The sequence below is a fragment of the Lagopus muta genome, chromosome 4 (genome assembly GCF_023343835.1).
Source record: "Lagopus muta isolate bLagMut1 chromosome 4, bLagMut1 primary, whole genome shotgun sequence".
NCBI lineage: Eukaryota > Metazoa > Chordata > Aves > Galliformes > Phasianidae > Lagopus > Lagopus muta.
In genome coordinates, this window is record NC_064436.1 from 53,431,051 (window position 1) to 53,453,496 (window position 22,446).

At 36.5% G+C, this 22,446-nt stretch overlaps 1 protein-coding gene across 5 annotated transcripts in view; it reads right to left on the reverse strand.

Annotated features, from left to right (window-relative positions):
- Positions 1 to 2,940: 2,940 nt before the first annotated feature.
- The window catches only part of RBPJ (recombination signal binding protein for immunoglobulin kappa J region), a 147,077-nt gene continuing 127,571 nt past the window's right edge, over positions 2,941 to 22,446 (reverse strand). For all 5 annotated transcript variants that reach the window (XM_048941447.1, XM_048941448.1, XM_048941446.1 and 2 more), the window contains exons 4-11: positions 15,996 to 16,161; positions 14,214 to 14,388; positions 12,640 to 12,777; positions 12,315 to 12,427; positions 10,984 to 11,124; positions 7,945 to 8,100; positions 7,199 to 7,302; positions 2,941 to 7,098 (exon numbers count right to left, since the gene is read on the reverse strand). In XM_048941447.1, coding sequence (XP_048797404.1) covers positions 6,783 to 7,098; positions 7,199 to 7,302; positions 7,945 to 8,100; positions 10,984 to 11,124; positions 12,315 to 12,427; positions 12,640 to 12,777; positions 14,214 to 14,388; positions 15,996 to 16,161 — 1,309 coding nt within the window. In that variant the 3' untranslated portion in view covers positions 2,941 to 6,782. The remainder of the gene's footprint in view (positions 7,099 to 7,198; positions 7,303 to 7,944; positions 8,101 to 10,983; positions 11,125 to 12,314; positions 12,428 to 12,639; positions 12,778 to 14,213; positions 14,389 to 15,995; positions 16,162 to 22,446) is intronic.

Consider the following 22,446-nt stretch of genomic DNA (forward strand, 5'->3'; position numbering starts at 1 on the left):
CATTTGAATGTGCAAAACTGGCAAGCTGACATCAACTTCAGACTCACGCACTGAGCTCATCCCTTTGGGCAGATCCCAAACACCAGATGTCCCCTCAAACCAGAGCACCCTGCAAAGAGAGGCATGGAGCAGCACAAGGGTGCTCAGAGCACTTGCACACAAGCCCACATCAGGCCCTTCAGAAATAATTTGATTGGCTTGAAACACTACAATTTGTGGTCACTCGTGCACAGCACAGACTCAAGACATTTTCACTGGGCAAAGATAACCAACCTCCTCCTTCACTGAGAAGCTGGCTGCTTCCTTTGTCAATACTGGATTTAATTCTTTTTGAAGATCAGTATTTGTTTCTTTGTAATGGTTTTGTACAACATTCTGGTTCGTATTACAGCAGACTGCTGGACTGTAACATCTCAGCACCTGTACTTAATCACAGCTCGCTTTGTCACTCTTGCAAAGAGATTCCACAGAATTATATTCACTTGTGAGAAATCCTTATTGAAAACTCTTGCTTTCAAAGACAAAACATAGAAACACTTAATTAGAACCAAAAGGAGCACAGTAAAAAAAGATATTGCTGAATCTCTCTCACACTTTTTGTTTTGTTTGCAATTCCCAATTACTTTCTGTGAGGCACCAAACTCAGCCACCACGAATCCCGTCTGCCCTCTCCCAGTCTCCACAGTCAGATTGCTGGCAATGAGTGCTCAAATGGAACTTGAAGCACACACAGCTAAGAACAAACTGAAAAAGTACAAATACCAGAAAACACAATTAAAGAAAGTATTAAAATAAATTACTGGGGATTAAAGGTAACAGTGGAAGCTAACAGAACATTTGTCTTCTTTGGGATTTTTGCGTATCCACGTAGTGCTGCATGGGCGCCCTTCTGCAAGTCAAGAAAGTACACGGAACTGAACTCTGTAACGCACACAAAGTACCACACAAAGTTACCTTGAACAGAGACCAACGACAGGTTTGAAGCCCTTTGCTGACAGGTTTGCTGTGAGCACGCCGATGGCACTGTTTTAGCACATGCCATTTCACAGCACCTTGGCTGCATTAGCTCTGAACAGATACAATTCTATCGAAATTATCAAAGTTAAACAAGCTCTGCTATTGGAATAAATAAATAAACAAACCTTGGGGCTCCAGACAGAATTAAGTACAGATTTTAAGAGTAAATTACGTTTGTGGCTAGTCAGCTATTAAGAGACAGTTTCCAGGCAGAAATCATAGGCTGTACACATCTGTGCTTTTCTCCCTAACACAGCTGTGAAGATTTTTCAAGTACAACTATGAAGGCATGATATCAAATTCAGAGTGCAGCATCACCACTTCTTCAGACAGCATAGCTTTCATCTGCAGAGAAGACTTTTTATCAAGCAAAACGAATTGCACAATTAATATTCATACTTTAAAATAAGCAATACACCGTGTAGCTTCTCATGCTACACCCAGAAGCACGTGCTTATCAGAAATAAATATTCTTTGTGGGCACGCTAATTAAGCACGGGGCATTGAGAAGAGTAACCCTGTCCCAGAAATGAAATAACAGATATTCCATGCAAACCCCCAAATGAATCCTTTCCTCTAGTCCTACAATCTGACACTACTCTTCTAAATCTGTATTTCTTCATACAAGATGAACACAACCCTACTTCTTCCAACTCTGCCAACAGGAATGCTCAGTCAGCGACTGATCTTTTCACCAAAGCCTCAGAAAAGATCTGATTTCTTTTCTCTTCCAGAAAAGCCAGTTTATCACTCCAGAAACAGACCAACTGTATTCAAAACAGTTCTGAGATATAACCTGATCATATCATCTCTGTTTCAAACAGCAGAAGTTCTACCAGCGCTGAATTTCTGGCTGTTTTATAGCCAAGAATTGCATTTACCTTCATATGTGTTTCAAAAATACATCTGAAATATTTCTTTATAGACAGAAGAATATGCTTATGTCATCAAAACTCTCCCTTTCTTGCTTCTCTCCACATCTTACCAACCACTCCAGGGCCCACCACAGTCTTACAGTCAAGCAAGTTTTGTACCACACAGTAGTTCTTCTGCAGTGATACATTTCTGCCACTCCAAATTCTTTTGCTGCTGCATCCATTTCCCTTCTGTAAGTCCTAGAAACTTTTCTTCAAACTCTCCACTGTGATTGGAAGCTAAAATAAGGTATCAATTCTAGTTATTCCTCTTAACCCTTCCAGAGTAGTACCTCAAAAAGAAGGAATAAATAGCCTCCTAAATTTCTATGGGTCTTATTAACAGAGAAATGCGTGGAAGTCTGTAGATAAGAAAAGGATGAAAATAACTCGGGTCAGTGCTGATTGTAATAATAAAGTTGCTAAAGTTAAACAATTAAACACGTGTTTTTTTTTCTTATTTAATAAATAATATAAAAAAGTGAACTTTTGTTACATTATTGGAAGAAAAAAAAAAAAAAAAAACAGCTTCTTATCTAACTCCAGCAATTATACAAGCCATAACGAAACAGACTCAGATTTGGAAGCCAGCTTTTTTGGTGGACATTCCATATCCCGTTTAAGTGGAGTCCAGTGTGCATAGCCTCACAACTACTGATGACTTTTCCACTCCTGGGCTTGGTCTTCTTTACGTCGTTCTGGTTCCACAGATGACCTCACTGTTCATTTGCAACAAGAAACCCCGAAACAAAGACACTCTTTAGTTAAAATTGAAAAAAAAAAAGCCCACAAAAACGTGGCAAAGGTTCAACAGGTGATCAATCGTAATTACTTTGACGGAATCATCGTACAGATGTTCAATTAGGTTTGTCACATCAACAGTAACATGGCATTGTATCTTTAGCCTTGTAGAAAAAATGCAGCCTGATATTATATGCACATATACACACACAGTACACTTGACAAAAAACACTTACGTGGTTTACATTTCACTTTTATTTAATCCTCAAAACTGCCCATATTGCAGGGTTTTTTTTTTTTTTCTTGATGAAATATGGAACTGAGCAGTTAACTCTACAAAATTATAGTAAAAACTTGCTCATTTTTTCTACCTTATTGCTAAGAAACTTTACAGGTGCACAGTTTGTAAAAATAACCCTTTTAAGACTGAATGTATATACATGCTACAGGATTATTATTATTTTTTTAATGATATTAGCATAGCACCTCCATACGGGGCGAATGCAACATGGAACATAGAACATTTACAAAGTTAGAACAGCTCCTTTATAACCTCTAAAGGAAAGAAATAGTTCAGTCTTAAAAGGGTTAAGTAGAAACCCTAATATAATTCTTCTAACAAAGCTGCCACTCAATCCCACAGTACAGTGCTTGAAAACAAAGTCAAAAGTCTGGCACAGGCAAGTACACACATTTGTTCAGTACTCATAAACACAGCTGCTTTTGAAATAAAGTAAATAATATGGTTAATAATTGAAGAGCATCTAGTTTCAGGATGGACACCTCTACGGAGTCACTTAATCTACAAGTGGGCAGTTTACTTCCCATAGATATTTTGTTTTACTTGGCGTTAATATTTTGTATACGGGAATTCACAGATTTACAACTTAAGTTCACGTCTTTTCACGTAACCTTTCTGATCTCACAAGTCTGTGCAATGAAAAGAAGTACAGAATAGAATTACTAACATGATCGTGGGATGCCCTCAGGGCAAATAATTAGGAAAGAAAAACAGCAGCAGCAGGTTATTAAAGACTATGCTAGTGTTGAATTCTGAAATGCAGTTCCAAACAAAAGAAAACAAGAAAAGGCAGAGCTAAATCTGAGCACTTAATTTGCTTCTTCATCCTACAGTCGGAACTATAACAACATTCTGAACACAGACTCAGTTTCTATGTATACAGAATTAACAGCAGACTTCACAGCTAGACTTGAACAATTATAATTGTTTCATACTGAAACATTCTAAAAGTAGTTGTATCAAAACGTTGAGATATTGTGAATATCATGAAAATTGGTTAAAAGCTCACAAGGCCAATAAATGTAACAGTAACACCCCAAACAGGAAAAAGTTCAGGAGGATTATATGTCTGAACAACAGGACATCTGAACAACAGTAAGGACTTGGAAGACCATTTCTGTACTACAAAGTAACTACTGGCAAAAACAGTGCCACAAGCCCAAAGGAAAAATGGGGTTTTAAATGGTCTTGTAAGCACAACTTAGTAATCTGTTTTTCACCCAGACAGCTGTAGTGTGTAGAACAGCAGAAATAAGGCTAGGTCGTTAGGTTCTTTACAAGTCAAGGAATATACCTATTGGGCAAAATTATTGCAAATAAACTGAATATAAAAAGTATTGCATTTACATGTAGAAATTTTAAAACAATGAGTACAAAAGCAGGTGTCAAGTTCTGAAACGCTGTTTAAAGTATCCTCTGAAGGTCAAAAGACTCACTATGGTTTGCCTATTGTGTGTATATCGTGGTTTGTTCTTGGATACCCTTCTGAATTCAATATATGCACCACTTCAACTCTCAGTCTAATTAGCGATGAAAATCTGTGGCTTCTGAATTAAACAGTGCTGTAAGATACTTATGTGCTTCAAACAAAAACACTGTGAAATGATTCCTGCCACAACAAGACTAACATGAAGCTTTATACCATATACACAAGTAAACAGATCTGCAAGTAAATGCCAGTAAACAGTTCAAAACAGAGATAAGGCCACAATGAATTCTGCCCTTGGTCACTGAAACAGAGATGAGGTGAGGCAGTATCCACTAGTGCTAAGGACCAGCATTGTGACTATGTCATGGGAGTCTGTTTCATAATACAGCAGAGCAAATATGAAGGCCTGTGGTAGGATACAAGCACGTTTCAGAAGGACAGTGGCACTGATTTAAACTATCAGCTAAATATGTTTTACAACCAATTTCCTCTTTTAACCACACTGTTCTCACAGTGGAGCACTAAAACAAACAGGTAAAATGGAGCGTCGGAGTACACAAATATGGTGCAGTGAAAATGCTTTAAAATGTTGGTGGGTGTAGGAACTGGAGTTAAGTGGTCAGAAATAAAAACCCTATGAAAATGGTCAACAGGTAAGCTTGAAAGCAACGCAGTGTAGGAAGCCACAGGTTCACATTTACACAGCAGTTGTGGCTCATGCTTCAGGGAATAAAAAAGGCTGAACACACCATAAAATTCATATTTTGGCATTTCAAGATCACGCTATCAGAACTTGTCCTACGATTCTATGCCTAGTTCTGTGACTATGAATGAACTAGTGGGATATATTTTCAATTACAGACGAAACAGGCAGGTCTGCAAGGAGAGCTAAAACACAGCAAAGTCAAAATGAAAAACAAACACAACAACCAACAAAGTCAAAGTGCAAATGAGCCTTAAATTTATGATGGAGAGAAGACTTGAATGTTGCACAAGCTGTTGGCAGGGAAAGAGAAACCCATAGGAAATAAGGATGGGAGGAGTTGACATCTTCATAGTGCTTTTATGATTTTCTATTTGCCCATTCCTAAGTAATAAAATTTACTTTAGTTATTATGGTATGATCACCTCACAATGAAAGCACGTTCTCAGTACAAGTGTTACACTTAAGTTTGGCCTAATTTACCAAACACTAGGAAGAAAAACATGCTTGTTGTGACTCTTAGCCATCAAGGGCATCACCTACCAATCCTATTTGTAGCATATACTTCTCATGGTATTTTAGTTACATGCCAACAAGACAGAAGACATGCTGCCAAATGAAGTTATTGGGAACATTCCACTTTTGAAATAAAACATTTAACTTACACTTAATACAAATTATGTACAAGAATAGAAAAACCTGAACAGATTCTGAAACATTTTCAGATGCAATATGACTGTGAAAGAAAGAGGGAGAGTAACCCAGTAACAACCCTTCAAAAACACCAACGTATGCCTGTGACATGAACAATCATTAACATGACTGCTTGAGATGTCACCTTTAAAAAAAACAAAACTCATGTAATGTTAGAACCTCATGAATTATCACTATAAATATATATTTAAAAAAAGGAAAACAGAAATAACTATTAACAATGACTGAAAACAGAGCACTAAAGTTAACATACATTGCATGTATTGCAGGCAAGGCAGAGGCATTTTTTAAAGCTTTTGCACAGACTTCATATAATCTTAAAAAAAATATGCTGGCCTTTACAAGGTTCTACTTGCTGAAATAAAAACAATTTCAGTTCATAAAAAGTCACAAGACTTCAGTTTAAAAAAAGGAACAGTTCCAGCCACAGACCAAAAATATATATACTTTTTTTTAAAACTGGAAGAGTATGGTAATTAGATTATACAAGCATGGTCAGGCTTGGAACCTGAATATACTTCGGAGCAAAAGCTCAGAGAACAAAAAATATAAACTATTTGGTAACAAAAGTGTACTATATGTTGTGATACAAAAAAGGTATGGTGAAAATGTACCTTTTATACTAAAGCTTATACAAGTTCCTTGGTCCATAAAAACTATGTTGTGTTCATGTTTTCTAGTTTGCTCAACATGTATCCCAGCCACATTTTTATTTCTTGCCCATTAAAAAAAAAAAACAGCTGAAAAATAGATTTTCAATAAAGTTCTTATGTTTTGGATGTTTGTTTTTTTGTTTTTTTTTTTATTGTGGCTTCTATGTTTAAGATTAGCACTTGCAGGTAACCAGGTTCGAAATACCATCATCTAAAATGGAAAGGTGTTTTCCCATGAAACCACAAAAATTGTTCAGTTCTCTTGAACGTAGCATTAAAAGTCAGTTAGAGTCCAAACAAACAACGGTAGTTAGGAAACTACAGTTGCTGTAGATGATGTGACGTTGGTTGGATTTGTGCTGACATTTGTGTAACTTCCCTCGCTGTTTGCATTTGTTTCACTGGAAGCCATGAGGCTTGAGTTGGCTCTGAGGATTGCTCCAGCAGCACTGCAGTGTGGTCGTGGCCCTGGTTCTGGTGTGTATGTAAAGGTAAGGCTGGTGGAGTAAATTATGCCATCGTTACGGACCAAAGTTACTGGAACTTGGACTGGTTGACGGACCCACCTCCAACCCTCTCGAAATGCAGAAATATCTGGAACAACACATAGCATGCTCTCTGCACATCTGAAAAACAGGAGAGTCAACTTAGTAAACAAAACTTAACCTTAAAGAATGAGCATTCACTATGAAAAACATCCCATACAAGTAGTAGGAAACACCATACCTGTACATAGTTTCAGCTTCCACATCCCCAAACCAGACACGTAAATTTGGAGTGAAATTCTGTCCTGTAAGTTCCAACATTGCTACATCCCCGCCGCCATTCAACTGGATGAGGGGACGAGTATAAAAGAAGAAAACCCACAAAAAAGAAACACTTTAATTAAGAAGAAAAATACCCTAGAAAAATTCTTTTTAGTGCACGTATGAACTGTAAAATGTGCTACTGGTATCAGTTAGATGAAATAAAAATAAACAGACCTACATAAGTGAACTGTAAAAAAGTAAACTCAAAAAGATATTACCAAACAAAGAACAACATCTTCCAGAGAACGCTAGGAGAGCTTTAAGTTATTCAACAGCAGATAGCACATTTTCTTAACACAGTTTCAGCCTCATAATGTTTGATGAGTAAGTGGCTGTTTCAAGAGTCAAAATGCTTTTCTAAATAACCAAAAGGGAAGTGAAAGTCCTAAAGATATCACCACCATAGTATTCTAAAAAATAAAATTCTTAATGTATAGAGCAATATTATTATTATTCATGTGACCAATATTAATAGTATTCATGTGATACACATTCTGAAATGTAGCTGAGCAAAATCATTGCAATGTAGTTATCTTATATAAAGCTGATAGGAATCTTCTCCTTCAGTAGCCCACAAAAGCACTATAACATTAACATCACTATGATAAGAATAATCTCATGTGGAAGTGTTTATGAAAATAAACAAACAAATACTTCACTTACTTGAAGACTTTCTACAACAGGCACAGGTGTCACTGGAGCATGGACAGGTCCCATCCCCTCATAAAATGTGTACTCTGCTTTATCTGTGCTAATGATTGTCCAAGAAGCTCCATCATTAATCATTTCTTTATTTGGTTCTTTTGGGCATGGAGTGGCCTTAAAAAGAAAGTAAGTTTGAAGTCTGATCTGTAGAACTGTTTGACAGACAGAGAGCTAAAAAGCACCTCAGTCAGTAACAATATCTATTATTTTCATCATATGTTTCTCCATCTTTAACCTCCAACAGAAAGCACCGAATATTTCTCATGTTATGAATTACACCTGGCCAAGCACCAAGCACTTATTTAAGAACAAGAACTTGTTCTTTATCTACAAAAAGATTAAAAAAAAAAACAAGCTAGTATTCCAATGTTTGTTCAAAGACATGGAAGAAGCCAAAATGAAGACCCTGCAAATAAGCTAGAAACTTTTGCTATCTCTTTGTAAATCACGTAGCATTAGTTTTACATCTTTGTGTACAGTTTCTTTTATGGCAGCAAAAGCCCACTCTGAACAATTCCATTATTTTGCAATACGAAAGTTGTGCACAGGTTAATCACAGACAGAAAAAAAAACAGACTAGAAAACTTTTAATAGCTAAATTCTGCTTGCTTACATAGAGTTTTAGGGGCATCTTGATATACAACCATCCATCCAATCAGTTATATTACTTTACTCTCAAAAAAACATTAGATAAACTTCACAAATCTAACACAAATTGGCTAGTTGAAATGAAGTCAGGGTCAAAGCTGAATTCAGGCAGACTCTTTATTCTAATACGATCAGATTAAAAACCTCTACTATAAAATAGCTTGCAAGACAGGTAGCACAGTGAGGACAGTAACCACTGACCTTTCCCTGCTTAATACAAAACCGATATTTTTATTAGAAGCATATGAAATGTAAAAATTACTAGCCCAACTTCAAAAGAGAAATTGTTGTATACTATTTTGACAAAGGACATTTTCCTGCTGGCATGAGTAGACAGACATGCTTTAACTCCTACCAAACAAAAACACAGATATCAGAAGTGAACAAGATCCTTGGCTAGCTCCATCGTTTCTGCTAAACACCTGATTTGAAGTAGAAAGAAAATGCCACAGATGGGGTTAAGGCAATGGCACAGGCTGGCCAGAGAAACTGTGGATGTCCCATCCCTGGAGGTGTTCAAGGTCAGGAAGAAATGGGGCCCTGGGCAACCTGATCTTTTAGTGGCAACTGAGCACACAGCACGAGGGTTGGAACTAGACGATCTTTAAGGTCCCTTCCAACTCAAAACATTCTATGAATCTACGAATCTTCATAAAATGACCAGGTCTGCCTGTGTCTATAAACAGCATCTACTAATGCTGCTCTTAGACACTGACTACGCTCTGATCAAGCATGGCATTATTTACAATCCTTTCTGTAGCCTGCAGTGTATGAGTCTTTGAAAAGAGATCTGACTGGTACACTCCAGTAAACAATCTCAGCTCTTTTTTAGTAGTTCATGCTGAACTGCTGGCTTAATATACGTCTTCTGCTTTAAGTCTTCTATTTCTTTATACAGGGATGTTTTCATTCACTCATGAAAGAATTGTGGTTTTTCACTCATGAACAAGTGGCTCTTCTTCCACAAAGTGAGCACAGACTGGCTAGACACCTACTTCAGAAACTAGATTCAGCGATCAATATTCAGTGAAAGATGGCACATGTGCTTTCTTCCCCAGTCTTTGTCTTCTGGTCCAAGGGAAGAAACAGATAAAATGAGAAGTCTTTCCTGACACTGGTAGCAAGACTTTATATATTTTTTTTTATATATTTTGTCATGATTCCAGTTACCAAAAAGTGATTACAGTCTGATGTGCATGTTAACAGATTTTATTCAACAAGCAGAATAAAAAAAAGAGTCGGGTGTCCTTTCATCCTTCCACATGGAAAGTTTGGATCTCTTTTCAGACTGGGCTCCGCAAGTATCTTGATACTAAAGAGTGTTAGTATGCCCCTGCAGTTCCACAGCCATTTCCAGCAGCTGTCAGAGTAGCAGGAGTTCCTAGTTCATTCAGCCCTTCCCACAAAGTAGTTAGAAAAAGATCAAACAACAGCAAGGCTGACTCTGAGACACTGCAATTCCTGTTTCATTGCTCTCTTTTCTTCCTGGCAAAGATCCATTCCGCTTTACAAGAAAATACATTGACAGATATCTCTGCTATCTCCTAGTGGAAGAAACGACAGGCCTTGTCCACTTCTGACCTTTAGGTTATGAATGCTTCCTGAAATACTAACAAAGCTTCTTGTATTCTATCCTAAAGTGTGATAGTGGAAAGAAGTTACCTGAGACTTTACCAATCTTTCTTGCCCCCTCCCTTAAAAATGCTAGCTTTCCACTTCCCTGCTTCTACCTTTATTCCTCTGGAAACTAGAACTGTTCTAAGAAATTCCTGATCTTTTGTTGCCTTTCCTGGAATACAGTATTCTCTCTCAATACCCTTTACTATTTGAGCAGCCCTGGATTTTTAAAGAGATCTCTCAGTTGAGATTAAATCTGATTACCACTCCTGCTATTGTTTGGAATTACCACAGTAGAAGTCTGCTAAAAGCACACTAACACACTCAAGACTAAAGCAGCCTGCTGGCATATTAAGAGATGTCAAAGCAAAATGCAAGCTATTATTTTTTTAGGCAGCTATTTCTTCGGGTTGTTTCCCATAAAAGTAACTCACTGGGGATAATTTTCTCCACCTATGAAGAAAAATTACTGAAGACAAATTAGCACATTATTTATTGACAAATCAAATTTCTGTAGCTTTAGTCTACTATTTACACTTAGCCAAGAGGAAGACAATTCAACACTGCTAAGTGCATCATGAAAGGCTATAATGAATTCTATTTGCTGATTTTTCAAAAGAAATATTCTCATTCAAAACCAACTACAAAACTGGCGTTCATCTATATTTGTAAATATTTGGGAAAAGTCTGCAACCATGCTTTTCATCTATCAAAATAAGTTAAACAACTCACTTGAAATTGGATTATTCTCTCCTGGGAAAGGCACAAATACATTCTCTCAGTGTCTTTAAGGTAAAATGCACATTTATGGAGCTGTGATACTGGATCATCTGCATCCAATAATGCTGTTTGCTTATCTACTTTTCGAATTATCTGTGAATGAAAGTTGTATGCACATTTAGGACAATTTCTGTACCTCATTACATTGAAGATTACACTGAAGATTATGCATGTAATGTTAAGTACAGGAAGTAAACGATCCTAATTTTCAAGTTTCCAAGCCTCCTGTGTTAATAACATCAGATTCATAATTTCTAATAATTTTTCATCAAGAACACAATATTCCAGTTGCAATCAGTACTACTCCCTCAAAATGCTGTATGCATATATATTTCACCTTTTTCCTCATTCCAACAGCAAGAAAAAAAAAGTCTGAGATTCAGCAAAATCTACTTTTGGTTTGTTTCTTGACAATGAAAGAAAAGTAGGTCAACTATCAGTAGTCTTCTACAGAAGCACATGCTTCCAACACTGATAGTATCGATTAACATTCTATGGCAGACTGGCTGCTGAACCAAACCAGTTGAGAAATAAGGATCTACTCTAAATGTATTGAGATGGCCTTAAACATAATACTGCAAATACAACAATCACTGGTTATCTTAACAGTTACCTTTAAGTAACATTTAAATGACCAACTGAAAACAACAATTGTTACTGGCACAAAAAAAATGTTGACTTAGTTCATAGTATTTTATTTTTAAAAATTAAATTATTCCCTTACAGGCGGTGGAAATATGTTGGAATACTGGAATTTTATCTCAACTTCTAGAAAAAAAGTTTAATATTTCATGTTATAAAACATCAGCAGAAGCAGCAGCCATAGTGTTCAAAGATTTCTTAGCTAACTATCTTCTAGCTTCAAATCAGGAGAATACTTTTAAATCGAGGCTGAAGTCAAAAAACAAAATTGTCCTACTGGTCGCAAAGCCTTGAAGTATTGATATTGAATAATGAATAAAGTATTTTGCTACAGTGGGACCTACATCACTGTTTTTTAAAAAGACCTACTTTTTTTTTAATGACAGCTTGCAGATTAACCTACTTAGGTAGGTTTGAGTCTTGAAAAGTTCCTTGTGCTTAACTTACAAGCTGTTCTTTTAGCATTAATCTGCAGATATAAAAATATGCTTTCATTGAAACAAATGTCATTCTCATATAAAATGTGTATTACTAAAATGAAATGTACAAAGCCACAACTGTAAAGAGTGAAAACCCAATTACAAATAACACTAAGCAGCCACATACAAGTTAACTTTAACAGTGGAGGAATTAAACATTACCAGTCTTGGGAGTGCCATGCCAGTAACGGAGCATACAAGTTTGACAGTCTGCCCATAATGAATGTAGCCATCTCTCACCGTGAATTCTTCTCCTTCCGATTCATCATCATCCACTGCATGAAAAAGGAAGTTCCACGTTACTTGTTTAAATGAATGTTTTTCTCAGTACAAGGAACACTTAATACCACACTACTACATCAAATATACATTTAGAAACAAAACAAATCTGTGCTTGGGCAATTAATAAGGAAGAAAAACAAAGGACTTTTTTTGTGCGGATGGAGGGAGGGAAGTTAAAAATATATATTCCTTCATTTTTACTTACAGAGGTGAATGTAAAATGCTCCCCACTGTTGTGAACTGGCATGGAAATTACCGCCTTCTACGTGCAAATATCTGGTGCTAACTGTTTGGGATCGAAGTCTATTAAATAGTGCCACTTTTGTCCCTGATGCAATACATACTGCAAGGAATACATACAGACTTCAGATTATAAAATTACTTCGTTATTATTACAAAGAAAAGTAAGAAGTCACAAATACAATAAAATAAGTCGATGAATATTGGAAATCAATAAATAATTCTCAATTACTGATTGAATTATCTGATACTTATATTTGTGACAGACCAAAAAGAGTTACAAAATTATAAGAGGGAAACATATATAGGCTGTTCTCCAAAGGCATGCTAGTTCACTAAATTCTGCCACTTGGCCAAATGGGCCAGTGCTTGCCAGCTGAAAATTCTCCTTTCACAGCTTTCAAATAATTGATTATTTGAACAGAAGCATTAGCTTACCCTTGAGAAATATTTAAGACTACTCTCAGTGGTCAGTGCATTTCAAGTATAAAGAAAAATTATTCTTACAAATCACAACCAATTGAGATGAAAACAGACAAATACAGAAAATCGTAACCATGCAACTTGAAATTTTCTCAATCTGAACTTTCTCATGACTCAAGAGGGTGAAAGGCTGTCTGCGCCCTAAAAAAATTCAGCTACTATCACTGTCAGCAATACAGGCACATTTCTTCTACTGTTAACATTTACTACTGAAAACGCTTAGTTCATATTCGCTGCCCATCAAAACTATCTGAATACAAAGTCAACAGTGCATACTCTGAGCCCACGGGCGTAAACTGCACAGCAACAGACCGCCTTTATTCATGTGGCAAGCTAGCAGCCCCGAGATCCACATTCCATAGGAGAATGGGTTCCAGCCCAACACAGGTGGAAGAGCCCTTTAAAGCACTAGTGAAGAGAGAAAAACAAAAAAAATAACGGCATCTCTTGAGGTGCTCCAGTGGTAGCAGGCAAAAACTTTGGAGAAAAAGCAAAAACGCTCCCAATAGCACCAGAGATATCTTCAGTTAAAAAATGGGGCAAGCAAATCAACCTGGGTGAAATATCATCATACAGATTTCTTCACCAATTATTTAAAAGTGACTATGCAAAATATATTAAAAATAAAAACACAAAAATGGCATGAGACAGAAAGAAGGTGGCTGTGACATGAAGAGGTACAGTCTGGGAAACATGGAAGTATTCCTACCACAATCTGAAAGTTATCTCTTCACTACTGATCAAAACATCCTAAGCACCAGATCAAGGCAGCTTAAGGGATTCAACAGCTTAGAAAGCTGAGACAGAGCATTCTTTATGAATTTGTTTATAAGGATTTACTCCTCAGAATAAAGGTTTTGGGTGGATCTTTTGTATTTACTAAATAATTGTGAATGTATAAAACTAGACAGCATAATCAATATAGGAACATGTTAAAATATACTGCTGTGTTATAATTGAAAGTTTCATATTTTATACTGTTGTCACATCTCAATAGATTAAAAACAAAATGGAGAAAAAATTGCTACAGAAAGAAAAGAACTGTAAAATACTTACAGTCTGCATTTTTCAGCGACTGCTTCTTTTTAGAAGGCTTGGAGATGACTTTGATTCGTTTACTGAGGAACACACCGATGTCATCACTATTGCCATAGAACATTTTTACTGATAGCATGAAGTGCTTTCTCTTGTCTGAATCTGATATGTATAACGTTTTGGCAGTGCAATAATTCTGTGGGTAAAAACACATTATTGTTCCCTTTTTCAAATTAGCTCAGTACAAGGAGCTCCATATGTAATTGTGAATGGAAATGGTGTACCAGTTTCTCAAACAGATCAAAAATTGCTTTCTCCTCTCTTCCCCACTAATAACAACACTTGACTTTTTTTTTTCTAATATGTATGGAATCCTTCCCTATGGAAATCATTTATAAACTACTTTTTAGCTTTGTACTTTTTTTTTCCAGCAATGCAACATCTTACTTCAGTAATTCATCTCCCTACTAAGACCGGAAAGCAGGTGGATTACAGACTGTAGCTGTATCAAAGCCACATCTGAGAGGGTAAGAGCACCGCTAAAAGTTACATTCGAGTACGGCTATAAAGTCAGTACAGCAGATATGCACAAGAAACTGCTTGTGCAAAAACAAACAAACAAACAAACAACAAAACAACCCAAAAACACAAATGAAACACCACCAGCACCACCACCAAACATTAAACCAAGCTTTCCTTGAAAGCATTGAAGAGGATTGAGTTTTGAAGTCATTGGAAAGTTACAAAGAGCTAAATGCTTAAGCTAGGCAACAAGAAGAGATTAAAGACCTCCAGAAAAACTTCAGCTATCTTTCATTTTAAGAAACAAGTGTATACAAGAGCAGTGTCCACCTTGGTATAACAAACATGTTTCTGAGAAGTTATACTAAAAAATCTTTAAGCCATACAACCTGTAGTAGGATTGTGTGAAACCACGTGCTCTAAGCTGTAAGGCAGACATGGCATGTATTTTGTGACAACTCCCACAGTTAGTAATTGCTCATGGAAGTAACAAGTCAGTTTTCAGAACCATTCAAAGAATCTGTTCAAATCCAAATAATCTAATCCGTGGTGACCCAGCTTGGTGACTTTGACCTTCCATGGCAGCAACATGAAGAGTAAACACAATATGGAATTTAGATGGATTCCATTATATATTTGGAAGAAAAAAAAAAAAAACAACACACATGCAGTACCGCATAAAACATTTCTAAGGAGATGGTGCTGCAAATAAAACGTAGTAATCAGCTAGATAATATTGCATAATTAGACAACCAGATAAAATGAGCTCTTACGTGCTGCCAGATTTACTCCAGTTGTTTAAGTCACCACAAATATGTTAAAAAAAATCTGGTAGGAATTTATATTACTCTACAAAAACTGTACTATACATATAAAGCAGCACTTAAAATGTACTTTTATGCAAAGGAATTTAGTGACTACTTCAGCAGCAGATGTTGTTCAGATGCTTCCTTGATATTACCCATTTGTGCAAACCAGTAAGACAGACAAGGAGTTTTGTGGCAAACAACCTTACTTCAGTTAACCACTGAGGCCTACCAAATAACCTAACAGAACTGAGTGGAGACCCTACAGATGAAAAGTTAGCACCATGCTGTAATTCCATGAGCCACATCCATTGACTCCATTTGTCATGTATATCTTCTAGGCTTTTTTTTGAATGACCCATGTAGTATCTGCTACAGAATAACTGAAATTACAATAAGCCAATGCATGCCCTGAAAGACATTGCGTAGTTATAACATCCTTTGTGGAGGTCTTAATGCATTATTACACTCCTACCTTTCCTTCCAAGTTCAGCTGCTGCATTTCTTGGTCACTGTTTCCTATTCCAATGAAGGCGCAGGGTTGTGACTCTTGCTCAGTGCAACCATCCCGTTCCATTTGCTCTTTTTTTTTCTTCCATCCACTGCCCATAAGATACACACATGGAGGGGGACAAAAGAACCTGAAAATGAAAAACATATTGCAAGATTACATCCAATTTTTAAGGAAAAAATAAAAGCAAGCATTCAAACTGTTATAGACCCAAAGCCTTCTCAGTCAATCTGGATTTTCATTGCACTTTATTATCTGTATGCTTTTCATTAGCCTTAAAGATTTTCTGAAACACAAATCGAAAAAAGAGAAAAAGGAAGGAGAAACAGCATTAGATGCCCTGTCACTGAGCATGTTTCCATTTCAAGGAAATAGAAAACAAACTCCATCCCTGTGAAATAAAAGCATTTTTTACCCTCACAAAAAGGAAATTCTCCTAAAGAAAGCAGAGAAGTCTTCCAAGTGATGACAATGTTTTGCTTTTGTAATCAACATGATTAAGACACATCAGTACCACCAAGTAACTTAATGAAAATCTAGCAACTGCAATTTTTAAATATTTAGGCTTTTATCATTAGCAAAGGAAAAGGAGGGAGTCTATTCTGTTCAAACACAAATTTATTTTCTGTTTATAAACAAATCAGGTGCCTTCAGCAATAATTGTAAGGTATGCTATACTCCTTAGCAGTCATTCTAGATGTTATTTTAAAGCAAAAACTTCAAAAGAAAAGCATCTTAATGCCATGTATCAGGCTCGAAGCTTCCGCAGCCTTAAGTGCTTTTGGATTTAGTTTAACCTAGAGGTGCAGTGTTTTTAACATTATTTAGTTAAAACCAAAGTTGAAAAAGCGAAAGAATTATTAGCATACCATAACTATAAAAAAACTAAAGAGGCACGAAAGGAAAGGAAAACTGAACAAGTTTCTTATTCCATTTATTTGACATTGAAATGTAGTACTTAATTTGGCAATTCTGACATTCAATGACATTTCCTACTGTATTCCTGTAAGTAGGTACATTTTCAAAATGTGATCTGGAACAACTGAATTCATGGATAAATTCTTTAAACACTACATAAGCTTTTATTAGCATAAATCAGCTTTATTTTGAAAATTAAATTTAATAAACTTCACCACTTCAGTCCATCAGCACAATTATCTTTCAAAGACATAAGAAGCTTTTTTAAGTAACAGATTTCTAAAAAGAGGAAACCAAAATCCTGACTTAACAGTCATAATAAAAACACAAACAGTAAAAATCCATAGAAGTAAATGCAAAGACTGATAATCATTTCAGTTAGGGCACATAGCCAATATTTATTCCTTGCTCATAAAACAAAAAATAGCTTTTAAAGATTCTACTGCCATTCAAAGTTTCAGTGGTTATGATAACCAGCAAAAATAGACTCTTGCAGGCAAACACCAAGTGATCTTGAAAAATTTTCACTGCTAATTTAGTTGGCATTTCAACTTCTCACTCTTTCTAAAACACATCCAAAATGATTATATATAACATACCACATGGCTTAAATCTCTAAGCAAATCTTTCAAACCACAACACTCTCCATGGATCGAAAAAAAAAGATTGCCTGCAAAATGGAATTTGTAGAAAGTAGACCTCTATATGAGGTCAAAAAAATCTGCATGTTTGAAAAACCCATTAATTTCATTAGTGGAACTGCTCACACAGACTGCTTTTCAAACTTAATTCAGAACCAAATGCTGTATTTCCTCCATTACAATAATCCATTTCACCAGAGATGTACCATAACAATTATTTGTTCCTTTTATTGCCTTCACACTGTTGTCAAGGATATAAATGGAATATAAAATTAACTATGGAATTATGAGTTAATGGAAATCTGTTTGTAGAATTGAGCTACTCAAAGTTCACCAAACAATATTTTTTCATGTGCTTATTGCATCAGTGTTAACTATTTGCATTTGATTCTCTGGAGGTAACTATGAGCCAGATGAAGGCTCTGGGATTTTTTTTCCTTCCAATTGAACATGCAGAACACAGAACCAACACAACAGGTAGCAACTTGCCAATTTGCAAAACAGATGTTTCCTGACGACTCAGGAACCTGAAAACCTACACAACAAACTAGCTCAAAAATAAAATGTAACACTTCTCCAGCAGTGGCACAAGACAGTAATTTCAGTAAAGCAGTCATGAAGTAAAATGCTGGAGTTTATAGTTATCTGACACCAGAATGCATTACTTTACTGCTGTAAGCACAGAAGTTGAAAACAACCTCAAACAGAAACAGTAAATAATAATAACTGTTTCTTATGAAACAGCATATAACATACACCACTTCCTTAGCTCATTACATGTCTTTTTCTCATTTTTTGCTACCTGACATCTGTTCCTGGTTTCTTAATGACAATGCTGACTGTCTCTGCAGGACATATTTAACATCCTTATGGAAATCTCTTACACACCCAAGTATTTCTCTTCCAATGACAAAATTTCAATCACCAGACCAGTAATGCATTCCCTGCTTTTCACCTGCACTCATTTCATAAATTAGATCAGCACAGACTATGTCACCTAATTTCTCTCAAATGCTCATCTACCAAATAGGAAAGACAATCTTAAGAGAATTTACATTTGCAAGGGAAAGTACACAATGACAATGGCTAAAGTAACAGTAAAGTATCCAAGTGTAAGGTGTTTACAGAAACAACATAATTCATATTACTTTTTTCAGCCCATACCTAGATGCAAATACCATAGATATTGCTAAAAACCCTTTTTTGAAGATCAGCTACTGATGGCTGAAAGTTCTGGGTTGTTGTAGGAAAACGGGGAAAAAAAAACCCAAAAAGCTAGCACGGTGATTATGGCTATATTATTATACTTATTGTGTCATGTGTAGGAGGCTTACTTTTTTCTTTGAGAATCTGGATGTAAGAGGTGCAGCAGTTCGAGATAAAATCTTGTATTTATAGTACTGGTTAGAAGACAAAAAAATCCCAAACTTCTTATCTTACCGATTTTCATTTCAACTTTATTCTAAATCAAGACCTCTACGTACCTACAGCCACGAGGTGGCAGTAAAGACCCATAAGAAACAAGTTTTTCATCTTTAAAACAGAGAAAAACACTGGAAGACTCCAAACAGAGATTACCAAACAAAGAAAGAAACTCTCACTTAGACCATTTCATGACAGGCTAAACCTACAAAACAAGAAAAGAGCGAGTGATCACAGTCTGAACAACTTTCCTTCTCCATCACTTCGTATTTATAACCACAAGCACTCATGTATAGAAAAGGTTAATTATAAACGTTCTTTTCAACAGGTTTCCAAGTTTGAATTGGGTATTAAAGGGTATTAAATAATGTGACTTAGGTACATTTAAAATAACTATTAGAGAAAGTTTCTCATTAATAAAACATTTTCCACATAAACAGGATTATAAACATTCACAAGTTGGCTTTCAGATACCCATGAAGAGGTTTAAAAAATAAAAAAATTAAAAAAAATAATAAAAAAAAAAGAAAATCACCTCCCAAAACAGCCCATGTAGGTAATTTCCAGTAATGGTGATGGTAAAAATGGTAGGACAATGTTTGGTGGAACAAATGAAACTATTCCTCCTTCAACTTTTGATTTACAGAGCCTACCTCTTTTTTCTTTAACCACAAACTAAAATAAGACTGAGTGGGAGGCAAAAATTCTTCTGAAGTATTAATCTGACCTACAGTACAAAGAAAATGATAGGTGCTAAGGGGAAAGGCAGCTGCCTCTGGTTGCTCTGAGTTTGGTCAGAATTTTTAGTACAAGAAGGGTGGAAAATCATGAAGGATGCAACTGCCTATCATGATTTATAACATCTTCTAACTTTTCTCTGTGCTACAGGTGGACTGATAACTATTTAATCAGCAGTAAAGCAAAAAGGTACATTTGTCCATAAGGTAAACATCTAACAACTTGATTTGAAAACCACAAATATCTATTAGGGATGAACTCTGTAAGCTCCTCCATTAATCAAGTATAGCAACCAGGAATATCCTTCACAGACAGAACCTGCTCTGTGTCTGTTGGTGTTTCTGGACAAGAGCTGATTCATTATCTCCTATTTGCTGATTTAAAACACAATGGTTGACAGACTGAGCCAGGAAAACACTTTTGGATACCGGGTCTCTGAAAATACTTCATATATTTAATGACAACATGTACTCAGTGCTCTTGTGAACTCCTAGTTTACCTTATGTACAATGCTTTCCCTATACAACTTCCAATAATTTGTAACTGATGTAATAAAATGATGAGTAGTTGATGTTGTCATCAATGGGTAGTTGATGTTGTTATCAACTAAGCTGATGTTGTGACTGACGTTAGTCAGGAAGGATCAGGGGATCTACCTCGAAGGAGGAAAGGGCTTCCACAGAGTGCTCTCTTTCAAGACAGCCTAATTTCATAGATAACTTAGCCTGGAAAAGGCCACAGCATTATCAACTTCATGTTAAGCCTAAGCTTAGAAACTCAGTAAACAAAAGCAAGCTGGTACTCGTTTTTTTCCTGACAGATCTGGTCCTTCAGAGCGGAAAGTGAATGTTTTTCCATGGCAAGAACACCAAGCTGAGGTATCTAAGGATGCTCTCTTTTATTCCAAATGACTTCAAAGGAAAAACAAAATAATCTCTAATGGTTTCCGAGCCCTAACTGTAACAAGCAAAAGTGGAATAGATTTGAGTCTTTGGCACCACCTGGAATATTGTTTTTAATTAGACAATCACCAAGGAGAGAAAAACATTTCCCCAGCCCCTTCAGTCAAATAAAGCCAATAAATACAGAGAAAATATGATATATTAGTAGAGAAGCCACCCTTATTGAACTTACCAAGGCTGTAAAGGATAGCAAGCAAATTAAAATCAGCTCATGCCTTTCCTAGCTACTTCTGATATAGTCAGTTCTATTTTCAAACCACAGGATTCTGCTCACAAAGGTTAGCTTTTTCAACATATCCAAGACCCTGCAAAGGGTCCAGAGGAAGGCCACGAAGATGACCAGAGGGCTGGAGCACCTCTCATATAAAGACATGCTGAAGGAGCTGGACTTGCTCAGCCTGGAGAAGGCAGTGGAGATACCTCATTGTGGACTTCCAATATTTACAATGAAATTATAAACAGGAGGGAAATACATTTTATACAAGGGTAGGCAGGGACAGGGGGAATGGTTTTAAACCCCGTTCCTGGAGGTATTCAAAGCCAGGTTTGACAGGGGCAAGCTGATCTAGTACTTGATCTAGAGGTTGGCAATCCTGTCTGCAGCAAGGGGGTTGAAAACTTGATGATCCTTGAGGTCCCTTCCAACCCAAGCCATTCTATGATAAGACATTCTTGAGGTCATCTTTCAGAAAACTGTACCTACCCCCTTGTCTCTTTTAACTTCACGGGTGACAACAGCAGGGAAGATAGTTCTTTGTACCAGTCAGTCAGTTTGGAGTCAGTCAAGGCAGAATTTGTTTGTCAATTACCACATTATTTTGAGCATAACACTCAGTCATCTTTCTTTCTTAGGAAAGCAGAATGAACTGACAATATCCATTAAAAAAAAAGAAACATATGAAACATAACCAGGTGCTAGAACGCTAAGGATAAGGCAGTGGAGCCACAGGGTAAGCACTAGAAAAGACTATGCTCTCAACAACACAGTGCAGGGAGGAAAATATTTGAGCAGAAATTGCAGAAGCTCCTTCACTAACAGCAAGACGCAGCTAGAACATTCTCAAGGCTAATCAGCAGTAAGCATTTTTTTAACGCTGAGTAGCATACAACAAGTACCAATGTGGCTCACAACCTCTGACAAACTACATCTTGGAATCCAAAACACTTCAGTCCTTCAAACTGTTGAATGTTCGTGCTGTTCAAACTGTGACCCTTATACTAGCAGGATAACCGCTGAAGAGAGAAATCTCAGCCAACAGTAAGCACACGAGTGGGAGAACACAAGCACACGTCAAACACCTACACTCATGAGGTCTAAAGGTGACCTGAGCGCCTCTATCAGTTGAATGCCTCTGAAAAATGACAGCCACCCAGCAGGAAGTATCAGACAAAAATTCTTGAATTCAGCTCAAGGCCAGCACTGGGCTTCTTACCACCGAATTTCTTAATTCAACTCAACAACATTAACTTAGGAAAGAGCAAGGCTAACAAGGTGCACTCAAAGAACCATCCCTTCACTAGCACACCATTAATTAGGGACAAGTATCAGGAGCATTCTCAATCTAACAGGAAATCTTCACTTAAGTTTAAACTACGCCATACTGTGCTAGATCTGTACAGGTTACAGAGAGTTTTCAGAGTAATTCACTTTATATCCATAAAAACACAGGAAAACCATTATTGTGCTGGACTTTTGAACTGTGCCATGCGAAGTTTAATATGATAAATATTTTT